The following is an 18855-nucleotide window of genomic DNA, read 5'->3' on the forward strand; positions in this document are numbered from 1 at the left end:
ATGTTCCACAGATTTTTTTTAGCAGTTACCCTCTGTATTAGGATTCTTCAAAAAGGTAATAAAATTAGTTTTGTAACTTAAATAAAAAAAAAGAATAAGTAACCAACAAATGGTACAACAGGTTTACTAGATAAAAAATTCTCTAATAAAACACAAGGCAAGTTCTAAAGGAAAATAAATTAAAATGATAAATATTCTATCACATGAACTGGAATTGTTAGGCAACAAAATTATAATTAACACAAACACAAATAAACCAGTGACATAACTGCATATATACTCTAGTGGTTTAGGACTAGTACGCATTCAGCTAGATGTTGAGTGTGAAATACTGTAGACCCTATCTTTAATGACTTGAAAGTAAAAAACAAAATGACAATAGGCTTCAAATGTTAACACAACTGAATGTACCAATGTACTCATGCAATGATATCTCCTCTAAATACAGTTGACTCCAAGTGTTAAGTCTAGTGCTAAGGTTAGTGATTGGGTGGAAATATATAGTTTTATCTGATTTAATAAGTATATCAATATGTATGTAAAACAATTAAGTGCTTCTGATAATTGACAGCAGACATCAAGTTTGAAAATAAACCACTGACTAGCTATAATCACCCGTGCTTTAATGCAATGACACTAGATGGAGCATATTAAAGTGATTGTAACACCAGATGGACAGTGGAGACATGGTCAGCCTCTACTTAAGCCAACACAACAACAGTTAACCCACTTAAGCAAACAATACATTGCTCATCCATGCCCCAGTAACATTGGTTGTAAAGTTAGCACAGAAGGTTTACAGTGATAAATCTTTTTTAACGAGACCAGCACTTTTTCATGGACGTACATCTACATTCCAAACTATACAAGAAAAAAAACCAAATTGACAATATTTATGAGCAAATTAGGAATGAATCTTGTAAAATCAGTGCATAAATTATCCATTATAACTTCATGATTTGTTCGCAGATTAAATGAAACAGCAGAGTAATTAAGTGACCAATTCAAATATTTAATTGGTTAACTTTGTTTTCTATTACAACTAGTATACATAGTGCATATAAAAATAATTATGTTTCTACTTAGAACAGTGATGTATTAAAAACTGAACTATAATTAATCAAGTTTACATCATTTATCAACAAGCTCGTTTATTGATCAGCAGGTAAATGACAAATTATTCTTTATCAACAGCTAGTTAGCAGCCAAAATCTTGAATTGTCAGCAGCTGAAATTTAGCCTTGACAATCAATTTTGTTTTTAAAAAGCTAAAAATACTGTACGAGGAAGCACTAAATGAAGGATTGTCAGTGAAAAGTATTTTTTTAAATACTTGCCAGTGCAAGATAGAAAACAAACAAAAAACTTTTTTTCCAATATACTGAACCATGTTTCTAGAAACACCATTTTTTAACAAATGGATTAAGTCAGATATTTGAAAAAACAAACTTCTTTTATCTTGTTTAAGGTTACATAACAAATCAAGTGTTTTAGTCTTGAATGTGTAAAAGAAAAAAATAGTTACAATTTCCAATTAGTACAAAAATTCTCCAAGTGAAATGAGCTAGTTAAATAAAAATTCTCTGTGTGAAATGAGTTAGTTAAACAAAAATTCTGTGTGAAATGAACTAGTTACACAAAAATTTTCCCAGAGAAATGAGCTAGTTACAATTACCCATTAGTACAAAAATTCTCTGTGTGAGATGAGCTAGTTACACAAAAATTCTCTGTGTGAGATGAACTCGTTACACAAAAATCCCTTCCAACTTCAGGGCATGAGGAAGTCCATTGAGGCACTTAACAGATCAGCTAGCTGGGAAAATACCAGCTGAGTAGGTCAGATCATTTGTTACAGTTTACACCTAACATGGTCATAGTAAAGCTTAGTATGGTCAGATTCAACCTAATATGGTCAGATTCAACCTAATATTGTCAGATTCAACCTAACATGGTCAGATTAAACCTAATATTGTCAGATTCAACCTAACATGGTCAGATTAAACCTACATGATGCTTTATCTTGTCTTTAGATATGTGTGATATAAATTAACTTTACCCTTTTATAAGAAAACAAAAAAATAATCTAGCATTAACCAGGATAGAGTGAAAAAATTCATTTAAAATAATACACAGTCTATGGTAATAATATAAGCAATTTGATATTTTGATATCAATCATACACAGTCTATGGTAATAATATAAGCAATTTGATATTTAGATATCAATCATACATGGTCTATGGTAATAATATAAGCAATTTGATATCAATCATACACAGTCTATGGTAATAATATAAGCAGTTTAATATTCAAATATTAACTGATGCATAAGGTACATGAGTATTTTCCATGAAACTGAGTCTAGTTTAAAATGCTTCAATATTAAGTTTCAAAATGGCATAAGCAAAAATTTGTATGGTGCCACAGAAGAAAAATGTAAAAATTGTTGTTTTAATTTGATTGGTAACAGTTTTCAAATAAGATGATTTTAAAATAATCACACAAGGGAAGCAATTAAAACACAGACACAATAATGTTTAAAACTACTCATAAATGAACCCAAAAGTGTGACACAAAAACTAAGTGGCACATCCATGGTGCTGTGCTAGGTGTGCAAACACTCAAGTCTTACTGGGTCATTCAATTATGCAAATAATTTGTAATAAATAGCTACATTTATATAAAGTTATTCTCCTTTTTTAAAAAAAAAGTTAAAAAAATCACAACCTCAGTGAGATGGTAAAGGACATGTAGATAGAAAAAAATCTTTAACCCTTATTGAGCAATGGACATTTTAAATAGATGTTAGCCACGATTTTATCATATGTATTAGGGTCACTGTTGACATTTAAAACATACCCTGGTAGGAAGATAGGTGATATTTGGTATACGGCCAAATAACGGATATAAAGGATAATTTTAAAATGTAACTAGTCACCTAGGTCATTTAATAAATACCCAAGACTTTTAATGTTCATATACCCAAATCAATGTCTCATTAAAATTGAACAAAATTTTCAACAACATTACAGTGATTAAAACAACAGTGTTACAAGGCATTTCAAAATGAATAATTAAAAAACCTAAATTTGATTCATTGTACATAAAACAAACAATGTAAACATTTTCTTACAGCATTATTGCACAAAAACACAGGTTAGTTATGCAGGCAAGCAAAAACAAGACTCTAACACTGCATAAATTACTCGCAACAGAAAACAACAGTTATGTATACCGACCAATGGCAGATGAAAAGTTGGATTAACAGAAAGGGATCACCAGTATAGGAATCAAATGCAGGATAATCTACTCAAAGAAAATCTATTATTGTCCATTATAAATGCAAGTCTCTGAGAGAGAATGTATAAAAGGTGGGAAAATTATGGTCGTATAATGCAAATGGTGGTAAAAAAATTGTAATAAAATTGTAGTATAATATCCATTACTGAGTAAGCGTATTTAAAAAGTAAGCTAATGTTTTAAGAAATATTAAGCAATGTAATAGAAAAATAAATAATCTATGATTTAAAATTCTAATTAATACTGAATTTAACATTTATAGTTGTAAAATTAAATGACAGAAATGATCAACATGCTGACATTGATGGTTATACAGAAGTTAAATTCCAGGGTAAAATTCTGGAATTTTCATATTTTTAAGTCTGTGTGCAGGTAAAAAGAGAGAAAAAAGTAGAAATCAAAACTAGCTACTTGATCAAAAATTTGATATCACTATCACAAGACTAAGAGAATGTAATTGAACAGCAGAGATAAATTAAACTACAGCGACTGGCATCAGGGTCAAATGTCATCAAATATAACACTGTTGTCTTCCAGGATTCTACCAGCTATTTCCCCGTAACTTCCTTTCTCTTCTTGAATATTTACTAACAGTCTGCCCAGACGCAAGCATAGCGCCCTTTTAAACGTCATTGTGTCTGGGTAATTACGCAGAAAATTTTCTAGTAGGTGCAGCATTTCCTTTCGCAGCTGTTGAAGATAAAAAAAGTCTCTTTTAAGTTTTCATTACCAATATTATTTTAGCTAACTTCAATTACAGTTAAACACAAGTACATTTATAAATTGAGATGATGTGAGAAATGATTACTAATTTACACATAGCCATCTCTAGAATTCCAAGGTGTTAAATGCAGCGTTTTAAACCAGCAATCAAAACCTTGAAAGACAGTATGGCATAAAATTCTGGTTATATTAATTTAACTGACTGGATTGTCCTAGCTCATCAAAACATTATAAGACTAGAGGTATGGCATATAATTCTGGTTATATTAATTTAACAAAATAACCAACTGACTGGATCATCCTGGCTGAGATCTCGTAAAAACTCCTCAAAGATGCCGATGAGGGCTTCAACATCGTTGGTGTACAGGAGGTCTGATGTGTCTGGGTTGTCAAATAAATTTGTTAACAGCAGGATGACGGAGTTGACCTTGGGCTCTATGCCAGACTCCAGCAGTCTTGTGGGGTCATCTGGTGCCAGAGAAAAACATCAGGTTATTAGGCTGACCCTCCCAGAGAAAGACATCAGGTTATTAGGCTGACCCTCCCAGAGAAAGACATCAGGTTATTAGGCTGACCCTCCCAGAGAAAAACATCAGGTTATTAGGCTGACCCTCCCAGAGAAAGACATCAGGTTATTAGGCTGACCCTCCCAGAGAAAAACATCAGGTTATTAGGCTGACCCTCCCAGAGAAAGACATCAGGTTATTAGGCTGACCCTCCCAGAGAAAAACATCAGGTTATTAGGCTGACCCTCCCAGAGAAAGACATCAGGTTATTAGGCTGACCCTCCCAGAGAAAGACATCAGGTTATTAGGCTGACCCTCCCAGAGAAAGACATCAGGTTATTAGGCTGACCCTCCCAGAGAAAGACATCAGGTTATTAGGCTGACCCTCCCAGAGAAAGACATCAGGTTATTAGGCTGACCCTCCCAGAGAAAGACATCAGGTTATTAGGCTGACCCTCCCAGAGAAAGACATCAGGTTATTAGGCTGACCCTCCCAGAGAAAGACATCAGGTTATTAGGCTGACCCTCGTGTACACAGCACATTGCTTACAAAAATTACACATTACATAAAAGACATTTTTGAAGAAAAAAATTTCTTTTTAAATCACAAATTTTTTCCATACTGTTAAATAAAGGAAAAAAAATGTAGTATGAAACTTCATAAGTTTCAGATTATTAAAATGTTTAGATGTCAGTACATTTTATGAGGTAACGAAAGTACCATATTTAAACATGAGTGAAGAAAGTACCATGTAGACATGAGTGAAGAAAGTACCATGTAGACACGAGTGAAGAAAGTACCATGTTTAGACAAGAGTGAAGAAAGTACCATGTAGACATGAATGAAGAAAGTACCATGTAGACATGAGTGAAGAAAGTACCATGTTTAGACATGAACAAAGAAAGTACCATGTTTAGACATGAATGAAGAAAGTACCATGTAGACATGAATGAAGAAAGTACCATGTAGACATGAATGAAGAAAGTACCATGTAGACATGAATGAAGAAAGTACCATGTAGACATGAATGAAGAAAGTACCATGTTTAGATATGAATGAAGAAAGTACCATGTTTAGACACCAGTGAAGAAAGTACCATGTAGACATGAGTGAAGATAGTACCATGTTTAGACATGAGTGAATAGAGTACCATGTCGATATGAATGAAGAAAGTACCATGTTTAGATATGAATGAAGAAAGTACCATGTAGACATGAATGAATAGAGTACCATGTAGATATGAATGAAGAAAGTACCAGGTAGACATGAATGAAGAAAGTACCATGTAGACATGAATGAAGAAAGTACCATGTTTAGACATGAATGAAGAAAGTACCATGTAGACATGAATGAAGAAAGTACCATGTAGACATGAATGAAGAAAGTACCATGTAGACATGAGTGAAGAAAGTACCATGTAGACATGAATGAAGAAAGTACCATGTAGACATGAGTGAAGAAAGTACCATGTAGACATGAGTGAAGAAAGTACCATGTTTAGACATGAATGAAGAAAGTACCATGTAGACATGAGTGAAGAAAGTACCATGTAGACATGAATGAAGAAAGTACCATGTAGACATGAGTGAAGAAAGTACCATGTTTAGACATTAGTGGAGAAGTACCATGTAGACATGAATGAAGAAAGTACCATGTTAAGACATGAGTGAATAGAGTACCATGTAGACATGAATGAAGAAAGTACCATGTAGACATGAATGAAGAAAGTACCATGTAGACATGAATGAAGAAAGTACCATGTAGACATAAGTGAAGAAAGTACCATGTAGACATGAATGAAGAAAGTACCATGTAAACATGAATGAAGAAAGTACCATGTTTAGACATGAGTGAATAGAGTACCATGTAGACATGAATGAAGAAAGTACCAGGTAGACATGAATGAAGAAAGTACCATGTAGACATGAATGAAGAAAGTACCATGTAGACAAGAATGAAGAAAGTACCATGTAGACATGAATGAAGAAAGTACCATGTAGACATGAATGAAGAAAGTACCATGTTTAGACATGAATGAAGAAAGTACCATGTAGACATGAATGAAGAAAGTACCATGTAGACATGAATGAAGAAAGTACCATGTTTAGATATGAATGAAGAAAGTACCATGTTTAGACACCAGTGAAGAAAGTACCATGTAGACATGAGTGAAGATAGTACCATGTTTAGACATGAGTGAATAGAGTACCATGTCGATATGAATGAAGAAAGTACCATGTTTAGATATGAATGAAGAAAGTACCATGTAGACATGAATGAATAGAGTACCATGTAGATATGAATGAAGAAAGTACCAGGTAGACATGAATGAAGAAAGTACCATGTAGACATGAATGAAGAAAGTACCATGTTTAGACATGAATGAAGAAAGTACCATGTAGACATGAATGAAGAAAGTACCATGTAGACATGAATGAAGAAAGTACCATGTAGACATGAGTGGAGAAAGTACAATGTTTAGACATGAGTGGAGAAAGTACCATGTTTAGACATGAATGAAGAAAGTACCATGTAGACATGAATGAAGAAAGTACCATGTAGACATGAATGAAGAAAGTACCATGTTTAGACATGAATGAAGAAGGTACCATGTAGACATGAATGAAGAAAGTACCATGTTAAGACAGTGAAGAAAGTACCATGTAGACATGAATGAAGAAAGTACCATGTTTAGACATGAATGAAGAAAGTACCATGTAGACATGAATGAAGAAAGTACCATGTTTAGACAAGAGTGAAGAAAGTACCATGTTTAGACAAGAGTGAAGAAAGTACCATGTTTAGACAAGAGTGAAGAAAGTACCATGTAGACATGAGTGAAGAAAGTACCATGTAGACATGAGTGAAGAAAGTACCATGTTTAGACATGAATGAAGAAAGTACCATGTAGACATGAGTGAAGAAAGTACCATGTAGACATGAGTGAAGAAAGTACCATGTAGACATGAATGAAGAAAGTACCATGTAGACATGAGTGAAGAAAGTACCATGTAGACATGAGTGAAGAAAGTACCATGTTTAGACATGAATGAAGAAAGTACCATGTAGACATGAGTGAAGAAAGTACCATGTAGACATGAATGAAGAAAGTACCATGTAGACATGAGTGAAGAAAGTACCATGTTTAGACATTAGTGGAGAAGTACCATGTAGACATGAATGAAGAAAGTACCATGTTAAGACATGAGTGAATAGAGTACCATGTAGACATGAATGAAGAAAGTACCATGTAGACATGAATGAAGAAAGTACCATGTAGACATGAATGAAGAAAGTACCATGTAGACATGAGTGAAGAAAGTACCATGTAGACATGAATGAAGAAAGTACCATGTAAACATGAATGAAGAAAGTACCATGTTTAGACATGAGTGAATAGAGTACCATGTAGACATGAATGAAGAAAGTACCAGGTAGACATGAATGAAGAAAGTACCATGTAGACATGAATGAAGAAAGTACCATGTAGACAAGAATGAAGAAAGTACCATGTAGACATGAATGAAGAAAGTACCATGTAGACATGAATGAAGAAAGTACCATGTTTAGACATGAATGAAGAAAGTACCATGTAGACATGAATGAAGAAAGTACCATGTTTAGACATGAGTGAATAGAGTACCATGTAGACATGAATGAAGAAAGTACCAGGTAGACATGAGTGAAGAAAGTACCATGTTTAGACATGAATGAAGAAAGTACCATGTAGACATGAATGAAGAAAGTACCATGTAGACATGAATGAAGAAAGTACCATGTAGACATGAATGAAGAAAGTACCATGTTTAGACATGAATGAAGAAAGTACCATGTTTAGACAAGAGTGAAGAAAGTACCATGTAGACATGAATGAAGAAAGTACCATGTAGACATGAATGAAGAAAGTACCATGTAGACATGAATGAAGAAAGTACCATGTAGACATGAATGAAGAAAGTACCATGTAAACATGAATGAAGAAAGTACCATGTAGACGTGAATGAAGAAAGTACCATGTTCAGACAAGAGGAAGAAAGTACCATGTAGACATGAATGAAGAAAGTACCATGTAGACATGAATGAAGAAAGTACCATGTTTAGACAAGAGTGAAGAAAGTACCATGTAGATATGAATGAAGAAAGTACCATGTTTAGACATGAATGAAGAAAGTACCAGGTAGACATGAATGAAGAAAGTACCATGTAGACATGAATGAAGAAAGTACCAGGTAGACATGAATGAAGAAAGTACCATGGAGACATGAGTGAAGAAAGTATCATGTTTAGACATGAATGAAGAAAGTACCATGTAGACATGAATGAAGAAAGTACCATGTAGACATGAATGAAGAAAGTACCATGTAGACATGAGTGAAGAAAGTACCATGTAGACATGAATGAAGAAAGTACCATGTTTAGACAAGAAGATGAGGGATGAAGCCAGGAGTGCGTGTGCCTGGGCCAACTTGAGCGCCTCAGTGACGGGGTTCTGGGAGCAGTCCTCATGCTGCAGGTGGTAGGCACAGACCAGCGCTAGCAGAGTGTCCACGTCGTTCAGGCGATTCAGCTCAGCCATTGTCTCAGACATGCCCAGGAGCCAGATGAAGAAATGAATGTCCATAGTTGCTGAAACAAAAACAACTGACTTAGTATCAAACAATTTTTTAAACACAGTATTTTTAATTTAATCTTTACTTAAAATAAAAAAAGATCACACTTAAAGCTTCAGCATTACATTTTTGCCAGGTAAACAGTCCCATTATCGAGAAAAAGATTTTTCCCAAAATTTTATATTATACTTTAATTTTCTGCCAACATTTAAATGAAATTATGAATTAAAATATTTTACATTACCAAAATAACAAAATAAATTTTCCTATCTGTACAGTAAGAATATTTATAAAAGAGATAGTTACAAGCAAGCTTGTGAGGGGAGGTCTGTCCTTTCATAAAAATGATCCCTAGAGTTTTTGCCACTTGCAGTACTCGTGTATCACCTGTAAAAATTATTTAACTTTACTAAAAACATTTACTACCCATTACAAAATCTCTTTAAAGCACTCTAATAATTAAATTTAAATGAATCTACTAAAATGGTTAACAATATGGTTATAATATAACCTACAGTTCTGGTGTTGCTGCATCTCTGCAACCATTTCCTGCGGCAGCTCTGAGTACAGAAACTCTTGGATGGCTAGAGAATTGAGTCGGCAGATGGTCTCAATCAACTGCAGCATGCACGATCTTATGACCCACCTCGTCTCCTGCACAACAAATACACAATTGTAGCTTACAAAATTATGGTTTGAAACTGTATACAAAAGCTGTAATGTAGATTACAACATTTTTAAAAATTACACTGAATTAAACAAAACAAAACTTTTATAAAACTCTCCAGTATGTAAAGTCTTCAAAAACAATGATAGAAATATTTTTACCATTTGGTAATACTTGGCAATGACTTCCACCATGTTGTAGTTGTCCTTCTGTATAGCTGCCACACTGACACAGTGCTTGGCATTACTCTGGGAGAAAAAAGGTGAAATTATAATTTAATAGACATGACAATTCTTTTTTCATAGATCATTGAGCTAAATAAACAGATAAAACAAATATGCGATGTGCTGAAAAAACTAAATCAAAAAAAGTTAAAGAAAATCTCCAAGTGGTACAAATGTCTCATACAGACCAGTTATAAATTATTAATGTCTCAGACAGTTATAAATTACCAATGTCTCACACAGGCCAGTTATAAATTACCAATGTCTCACACAGGCCAGTTATAAATTACCAATGTCTCAGACAGTTATAAATTACCAATGTCTCAGACAGGCCAGTTATAAATTACCAATGTCTCAGACAGGCCAGTTATAAATTACCAATGTCTCAGACAGGCCAGTTATAAATTACCAATGTCTCAGACAGTTATAAATTACCAATGTCTCAGACAGGCCAGTTATAAATTACCAATGTCTCAGACAGTTATAAATTACCAATGTCTCAGACAGTTATAAATTACCAATGTCTCAGACAGGCCAGTTATAAATTACCAATGTCTCAGTTATAAATTACCAATGTCTCAGACAGGTCAGTTATAAATTACCAATGTCTCAGACAGGCCAGTTATAAATTACCAATGTCTCAGACAACCCAGTTATAAATTACCAATGTCTCAGACAGTTATAAATTACCAATGTCTCAGACAGGCCAGTTATAAATTACCAATGTCTCAGACAGTTATAAATTACCAATGTCTCAGACAGGCCAGTTATAAATTACCAATGTCTCACACAGGCCAGTTATAAATTACCAATGTCTCAGACAGGCCAGTTATAAATTACCAATGTCTCAGACAACCCAGTTATAAATTACCAATGTCTCAGACAGTTATAAATTACCAATGTCTCAGACAGTTATAAATTACCAATGTCTCAGACAACCCAGTTATAAATTACCAATGTCTAAGACAGGCCAGTTATAAATTACCAATGTCTCAGACAGTTATATATTACCAATGTCTCAGACAGGCCAGTTATAAATTACCAATGTCTCAGACAGGCCAGTTATATATTACCAATGTCTCAGACAGGCCAGTTATAAATTACCAATGTCTCAGACAGTTATAAATTACCAATGTCTCAGACAGTTATAAATTACCAATGTCTCAGACAGGTCAGTTATAAATTACCAATGTCTCAGACAGTTATAAATTACCAATGTCTCAGACAGTTATAAATTACCAATGTCTCAGACAGTTATAAATTACCAATGTCTCAGACAGTTATAAATTACCAATGTCTCAGACAGGCCAGTTATAAATTACCAATGTCTCAGACAGGCCAGTTATAAATTACCAATGTCTCAGACAGGCCAGTTATAAATTACCAATGTCTCAGACAGTTATAAATTACCAATGTCTCAGACAGTTATAAATTACCAATGTCTCAGACAGGCCAGTTATAAATTACCAATGTCTCAGACAGGCCAGTTATAAATTACCAATGTCTCAGACAGTTATAAATTACCAATGTCTCAGACAGGCCAGTTATAAATTACCAATGTCTCAGACAGTTATATATTACCAATGTCTCAGACAGGCCAGTTATAAATTACCAATGTCTCAGACAGGCCAGTTATATATTACCAATGTCTCAGACAGGCCAGTTATAAATTACCAATGTCTCAGACAGTTATAAATTACCAATGTCTCAGACAGGCCAGTTATAAATTACCAATGTCTCAGACAGGCCAGTTATAAATTACCAATGTCTCAGACAACCCAGTTATAAATTACCAATGTCTCAGACAGTTATAAATTACCAATGTCTCAGACAGTTATAAATTACCAATGTCTCAGACAACCCAGTTATAAATTACCAATGTCTAAGACAGGCCAGTTATAAATTACCAATGTCTCAGACAGTTATATATTACCAATGTCTCAGACAGGCCAGTTATAAATTACCAATGTCTCAGACAGGCCAGTTATATATTACCAATGTCTCAGACAGGCCAGTTATAAATTACCAATGTCTCAGACAGTTATAAATTACCAATGTCTCAGACAGTTATAAATTACCAATGTCTCAGACAGGTCAGTTATAAATTACCAATGTCTCAGACAGTTATAAATTACCAATGTCTCAGACAGTTATAAATTACCAATGTCTCAGACAGTTATAAATTACCAATGTCTCAGACAGTTATAAATTACCAATGTCTCAGACAGGCCAGTTATAAATTACCAATGTCTCAGACAGGCCAGTTATAAATTACCAATGTCTCAGACAGGCCAGTTATAAATTACCAATGTCTCAGACAGTTATAAATTACCAATGTCTCAGACAGTTATAAATTACCAATGTCTCAGACAGGCCAGTTATAAATTACCAATGTCTCAGACAGGCCAGTTATAAATTACCAATGTCTCAGACAGTTATAAATTACCAATGTCTCAGACAGGCCAGTTATAAATTACCAATGTCTCAGACAGTTATATATTACCAATGTCTCAGACAGGCCAGTTATAAATTACCAATGTCTCAGACAGGCCAGTTATATATTACCAATGTCTCAGACAGGCCAGTTATAAATTACCAATGTCTCAGACAGTTATAAATTACCAATGTCTCAGACAGGCCAGTTATAAATTACCAATGTCTCAGACAGGCCAGTTATAAATTACCAATGTCTCAGACAACCCAGTTATAAATTACCAATGTCTCAGACAGTTATAAATTACCAATGTCTCAGACAGTTATAAATTACCAATGTCTCAGACAACCCAGTTATAAATTACCAATGTCTAAGACAGGCCAGTTATAAATTACCAATGTCTCAGACAGTTATATATTACCAATGTCTCAGACAGGCCAGTTATAAATTACCAATGTCTCAGACAGGCCAGTTATATATTACCAATGTCTCAGACAGGCCAGTTATAAATTACCAATGTCTCAGACAGTTATAAATTACCAATGTCTCAGACAGTTATAAATTACCAATGTCTCAGACAGGTCAGTTATAAATTACCAATGTCTCAGACAGTTATAAATTACCAATGTCTCAGACAGTTATAAATTACCAATGTCTCAGACAGTTATAAATTACCAATGTCTCAGACAGTTATAAATTACCAATGTCTCAGACAGGCCAGTTATAAATTACCAATGTCTCAGACAGGCCAGTTATAAATTACCAATGTCTCAGACAGGCCAGTTATAAATTACCAATGTCTCAGACAGTTATAAATTACCAATGTCTCAGACAGTTATAAATTACCAATGTCTCAGACAGGCCAGTTATAAATTACCAATGTCTCAGACAGGCCAGTTATAAATTACCAATGTCTCAGACAGTTATAAATTACCAATGTCTCAGACAGGCCAGTTATAAATTACCAATGTCTCAGACAGTTATATATTACCAATGTCTCAGACAGGCCAGTTATAAATTACCAATGTCTCAGACAGGCCAGTTATATATTACCAATGTCTCAGACAGGCCAGTTATAAATTACCAATGTCTCAGACAGTTATAAATTACCAATGTCTCAGACAGGCCAGTTATAAATTACCAATGTCTCAGACAGGCCAGTTATAAATTACCAATGTCTCAGACAACCCAGTTATAAATTACCAATGTCTCAGACAGGTCAGTTATAAATTACCAATGTCTCAGACAGTTATAAATTACCAATGTCTCAGACAGGCCAGTTATAAATTACCAATGTCTCAGACAGGCCAGTTATAAATTACCAATGTCTCAGCCAGTTATAAATTACCAATGTCTCAGACAACCCAGTTATAAATTACCAATGTCTCAGACAGGTCAGTTATAAATTACCAATGTCTCAGACAGTTATAAATTACCAATGTCTCAGACAACCCAGTTATAAATTACCAATGTCCCAGACAGGCCAGTTATAAATTACCAATGTCTCAGACAGGCCAGTTATAAATTACCAATGTCTCAGACAGTTATAAATTACCAATGTCTCAGACAGTTATAAATTACCAATGTCTCAGACAAGCCAGTGATGATGTCTATAATGCTGTCAAGGTCATCCCTGAGGTAGTGCCCGCGCTGCTGCGAGTCATTGGTTACAGCCGCCAGCTCTGATATCAAACGTTCTAGTGTCAACATGTCCTCACACTGGTAGTCTCGGCCTGTACTCCGGCACTGAAAACATGCACGTATTCTAGCCATCAATGGCATCATAGGAATGACAAGAGGTAATTTTAAATTAAGACATGGGCATTTTTTTTTAAAATGTATTTAAAAATTAAAACAACTAGCATGATTCTTTAATGATAAATTGGAAAATGGAGATTGGTCATGGAATAGATGAGTGAGGTTTAATGATTAATTCAAATATGGAGATTGATTATGTAATTAACAGATGAGTGAAGTGTCCTAACATACCTCATGAGCCAGACCAAAGCGCATCCCTACAACCTCCAGGGAAGGTTTGATGTGGGGCACTTTAGCAGACAGCAGGTTCATGACAGTCACAATGGCCCAGTGGCTCTCTTCGTGGCTCAGGTTTGTTACTCTGCGAAACTGACGAAATTTAAAAGACTAAAATAACAAAAGTAGAAAACATACAGATATATCTAAAACTGAAAATGTATAGAAGACATTAGCCAATGAACTGTTTAATAATACTCTAAGGCAATAAAAAATTACCATAAAGCCAAAAATTTGCTTTCCCTGTCTCCTTAGGTTTCTACATTGTATAAATATATAAAATGTGAGAGCCCTAAAATTGCACGCCTGAACATACCTCACCAATCATCTCCTCACAGTCAGCATGGGTCACCTGAACACAGTGGGCCTGGGCCAGTTCCAGCAGCTCCTGTTGTTTGTGTAAGGATTCCCTGCCACTTGCAGCATCTGCATGCTTCAACACAGACCCAAACACCCGGGACGCCAGTTTGGACTCGTGCCTCTCTTTCTTTTTTACCTTGACGTTTCTTGGGGGCAACAACTCCAAGGAATTGCTAAACAATGGGGTCAGTGAAATTAGTCTTGGGAAAAAGAATTTGTTTATTTATATGGCTAAAGTTTTAAAAATAATTTCTTTTGTTATTTACATTAAAAGCATGTTAACTGCTTACAATCTAAAACTGATCAACAGATTATAGTTATTTTGTAGCATGTCCAAAAAACTGTTTAGCACTTACTGAGCGAAGAATTTTCCTTTAGGATCAAACTTTGGCTGGAAATCATCACAGCAACATTCCTCTAGAGGCTTCCTGCCACATAGTTCTAAGATGTCTGAGTTGAGGCTGACATACATGTCGTCCACCTTCAACACTTCTTCCACTGGTGACAAGTCTGTGGGGGCAGGGGGGAGTCGGTCATCTTCAAATTCATCATAATCTTCTGGAGGAGGAGGGGGCAAGTCTTCTAATGGTAGTTCTACATCATTCATGTCGCTGATAGATGCCCTGTTGTCGTAGCTTTCATCTAAATCATATTGTATAGGTGGTGGCGGCATGACGCCAGGATATGTATCATCGCAAAAATCGACATCACTGTGTGTCGACTGGACCAAGCTCTGGTCACCTTTACATTGGGTTGCCTCTTCATCTGAATCAAAGCCATTGCCCTTCTCACTAGAATGAGCTTGACCAGCGTAACCTTGTCTGTTTGTTTCCTCATTAGCAGACAGCTTGAACCTGTGGCTCACATCATCAGACCCACTCCCATCTGATGCCCTGGAGTTATCATTGATTGAGTCGGTTGTGGTCACATCGCTAGAGAAAGATGAAACTAATGAGGGGGCTTGACCAATGCTGCTGGTCACACTTTTGCTTTTTTTGACGCCATCGTCATGGATGACGTCTCTGGCACAAATTTCAGAGTGAGCGGAGGTGCGGTGACTCTCACATTTCTTACTCTTGGAGCCAGTTTGCTTGACATTCTTCTTGGAACCACTTTCACTTGATTTTGTACTCTCTATGATAGAATTAGGTCTGTGGCCTTCAACAACAAGGTCAACATCTTTCCTTGTTGCAGAGCCTTCAGAGCTTGTTTTGTCAACAGGTGGCGCTGGTGCTGGTCGTCTTCGTCCTGAAGATTTAGTTTCTGCAGATGGTGCACTTTTGATCACATCACCACGATGTTTCACTAATTTCCTAAAAATTAAACAACACATAGGAAAAAAATAAGTTAAACAGAAATTAAACTTACATGGTATCATTAAATCTGCACCAATCTGCCAGTAATATATTAATTAGATTTAATGATAAAGCCAACATTTTTCATACAATGAATAGTTAACTAAAAATATAACCCCATGTTTTTTTTTAAATATTGAGAGAAAAAAAATCACTTCATAACAAGACGTTGTTCATGTGAATACTGTCCACCATTGTTTGTGGCCTGCAAATGAATGGCTTCCATAGCTCCATCAATAAATTTTACAAGCTGATCTGTGGATGCCTTAAATGAAATAGAAAAAAAAATTTATATAAATAAATAAGTGACAATTTTCATTTTGTTCTACTTCCTGCCTGCAGCTTATATATATATATATATATATATATATATATATATATATATATATATATATATGTATATATGTATATATGTATATATATATATATATATATATGTATGTATATATATATATGTATATATATGTTACCGAGTCTATTTACTTGTAGTGCCAAATGTTACCGAATGTGTTTACTCGTGCTATCTTTGACCAGCACACAACATCGACCACAATACAGATACTCAGAAGTGCAGGTTTACATTGATCTCTTTATTACATGAATCAATAGAAATGCTCCACATAACAATGCATCAATGTTCCACAAGAATACAATGAACCAACTGACCCCCACTGTCCTCACTAGTCCTCACATATCAGAATGCACGTGTCCATCGTTCCTATTCTCACAAATCACAACACATCCACACAGTTCAGTCTTCAACTCGGTTCTGCGCTTTCTACCAGTCGCCTTCCCAATATATCCCCTCGTATTCGTAATCCTTTCCATTCGTTGCATCAGACTATGAACTACGCAGTTCTGTCGTATCGCTTCCCAAACTACGCAATGGCTTTGTGTTCGTTATCAGTCCACACCCCCTGTATCAGTTGCATCAGCCCAGTTTGGCCTTGATCGTGTCTTTAGTTGACAGACTGTATTGCGTTCTTATCGTCTTTAGTAACTACACTAGTTACATATATATATATATATATATATATATATATATATATATATATATATATATATATATATATATATATACACATATATATATATATATACACATACATACGTGTGTGTGTGTGTGGGTAAAATACTTAAGTCCAGTAGTAGCTTAACGCCAACACTACTAGATCTACTAACAGTCTTAGTCTAACATATTAAGATGACAAGAAAAACCCTGTCATGTGTATTCACTGGTTTGTAAATATATGCATGCACAGTAGTTCATTTTCTTTCCTATGCACATGCATAGTTTCTTCTGACTAGAATCAGCCTTTTTAAGTACAGAAATGACAACAGTAATCAAATTGTAATTATTATATTTTTATAATAATTACTGCAAAGTTGAGTAATAGGTACTTTTAAATACTGAAAGGGTGTATCAAAGTTATTTATTGCTAATCAATAGCCCTGATGTTATAACAGTTTGAATCAGTAATACTACTATTATTAATTACACTCCCACACTCAACCCAACCGGCTTACTGGTGGTAAAAAAAAAAATTAAAACTACATTAGTCTGTTAGCTACTGTTAATAATAATAATAATAATAAGGGTAATCTATCTTTATAGGTACATAAAATCAGCTGAAGTTAATAATGTGACAGAAAGGTGACTAATTATATTTTAGTAGGGACCTAATTATTTCTTTATTTAACAAGGATTTATACTTTTAAAAGTTACAAAAATGTTTCTTGCACCTTTTTTTGAACAATTTTATTTAAAGTATTTAGGCTAGGGCCTAGATCTAGTAAATAAAGATTAGCAATGTTTTTACCAGATGCAACCAAGCTTGTTAACTTTGCAGCCATCTTTTAAAGTTATTTTGTTTGTTGTAAATTACAGTGTGAAATTAAGAGAAAACCATTCTAATTGACAGAAGGCCACTGTTTATATAGCAAATCTGATACATTTGAACGATGTGTTTATTATTCAATCATCTATTTTATTTGATACCCATATATCATAATGTACTTGTTTAGGTAAAGGGCCAAGGCATTTTACCTAAACCGATAGATTTTAGTATTTTTAGATTACCTCGTAAAAATAAACTTGATAAAATAATAAAAATAAAAGTGTAGGCCCCTCTAAGTTAATTTTTCCCATTCCATTATGATTCCTTGTTTTATTGCAGAGTGTGATTTAAACTAACCTACACTAGATCTAGTAAAAATGACAACACTTCTCACCTGTATTTTCTTAATGTAATTAAATGGAACGAAACCTATTTCTCCTAAACCATTTTGTGCTAGAAACCACTGATCAGAAACTGAGGTGTCCACCAATGTAAATTTATCACCAGCTTCAAAAGACAAATATTTAGGCAGTTTGCTTTTATGGGCATACAAAGCGCGATACATTTTTAAAATATATCTTTTCAAGAAATTTTAAAGTAGTAATCTTGACAATTAATGCAAAAAACTTGTAAAACATTAGTTATTTTAGATAGCAATGTTTGAACAGCTAATTTAGTCTGTCGGGAAGAATATAGGTCTACCCATCACTCAAGGGACACTACTAGATCTGTTTATTGACTATACAGAAAAACATTCGCATTATATTATTAATATTTTATAATTATTTTTACAAATTAAATATA

The 18855-nt window shown here is 34.4% G+C and overlaps 1 protein-coding gene across 1 annotated transcript; it reads right to left on the reverse strand.

Moving 5' to 3' along the window:
- Positions 1-114: 114 nt before the first annotated feature.
- Positions 115-18740, reverse strand: LOC131934677 (uncharacterized). Its single transcript, XM_059290759.1, has 12 exons — positions 18446-18740; positions 16369-16478; positions 15215-16171; positions 14815-15031; positions 14454-14591; positions 14046-14210; positions 9968-10054; positions 9655-9793; positions 9446-9526; positions 8940-9155; positions 4315-4490; positions 115-3989 (listed from the first exon to the last, which is right to left on the reverse strand). The coding sequence occupies exons 1-12, from the start codon at positions 18614-18616 to the stop codon at positions 3801-3803; spliced, it is 2646 nt and encodes an 881-aa protein (XP_059146742.1). The 5' UTR covers positions 18617-18740; the 3' UTR covers positions 115-3800.
- Positions 18741-18855: the final 115 nt, after the last annotated feature.

This window comes from Physella acuta, unplaced genomic scaffold, assembly GCF_028476545.2.
Source record: "Physella acuta isolate Inbredline_101_S28 unplaced genomic scaffold, ASM2847654v3 ptg000115l, whole genome shotgun sequence".
NCBI classification, from domain to species: domain Eukaryota; kingdom Metazoa; phylum Mollusca; class Gastropoda; family Physidae; genus Physella; species Physella acuta.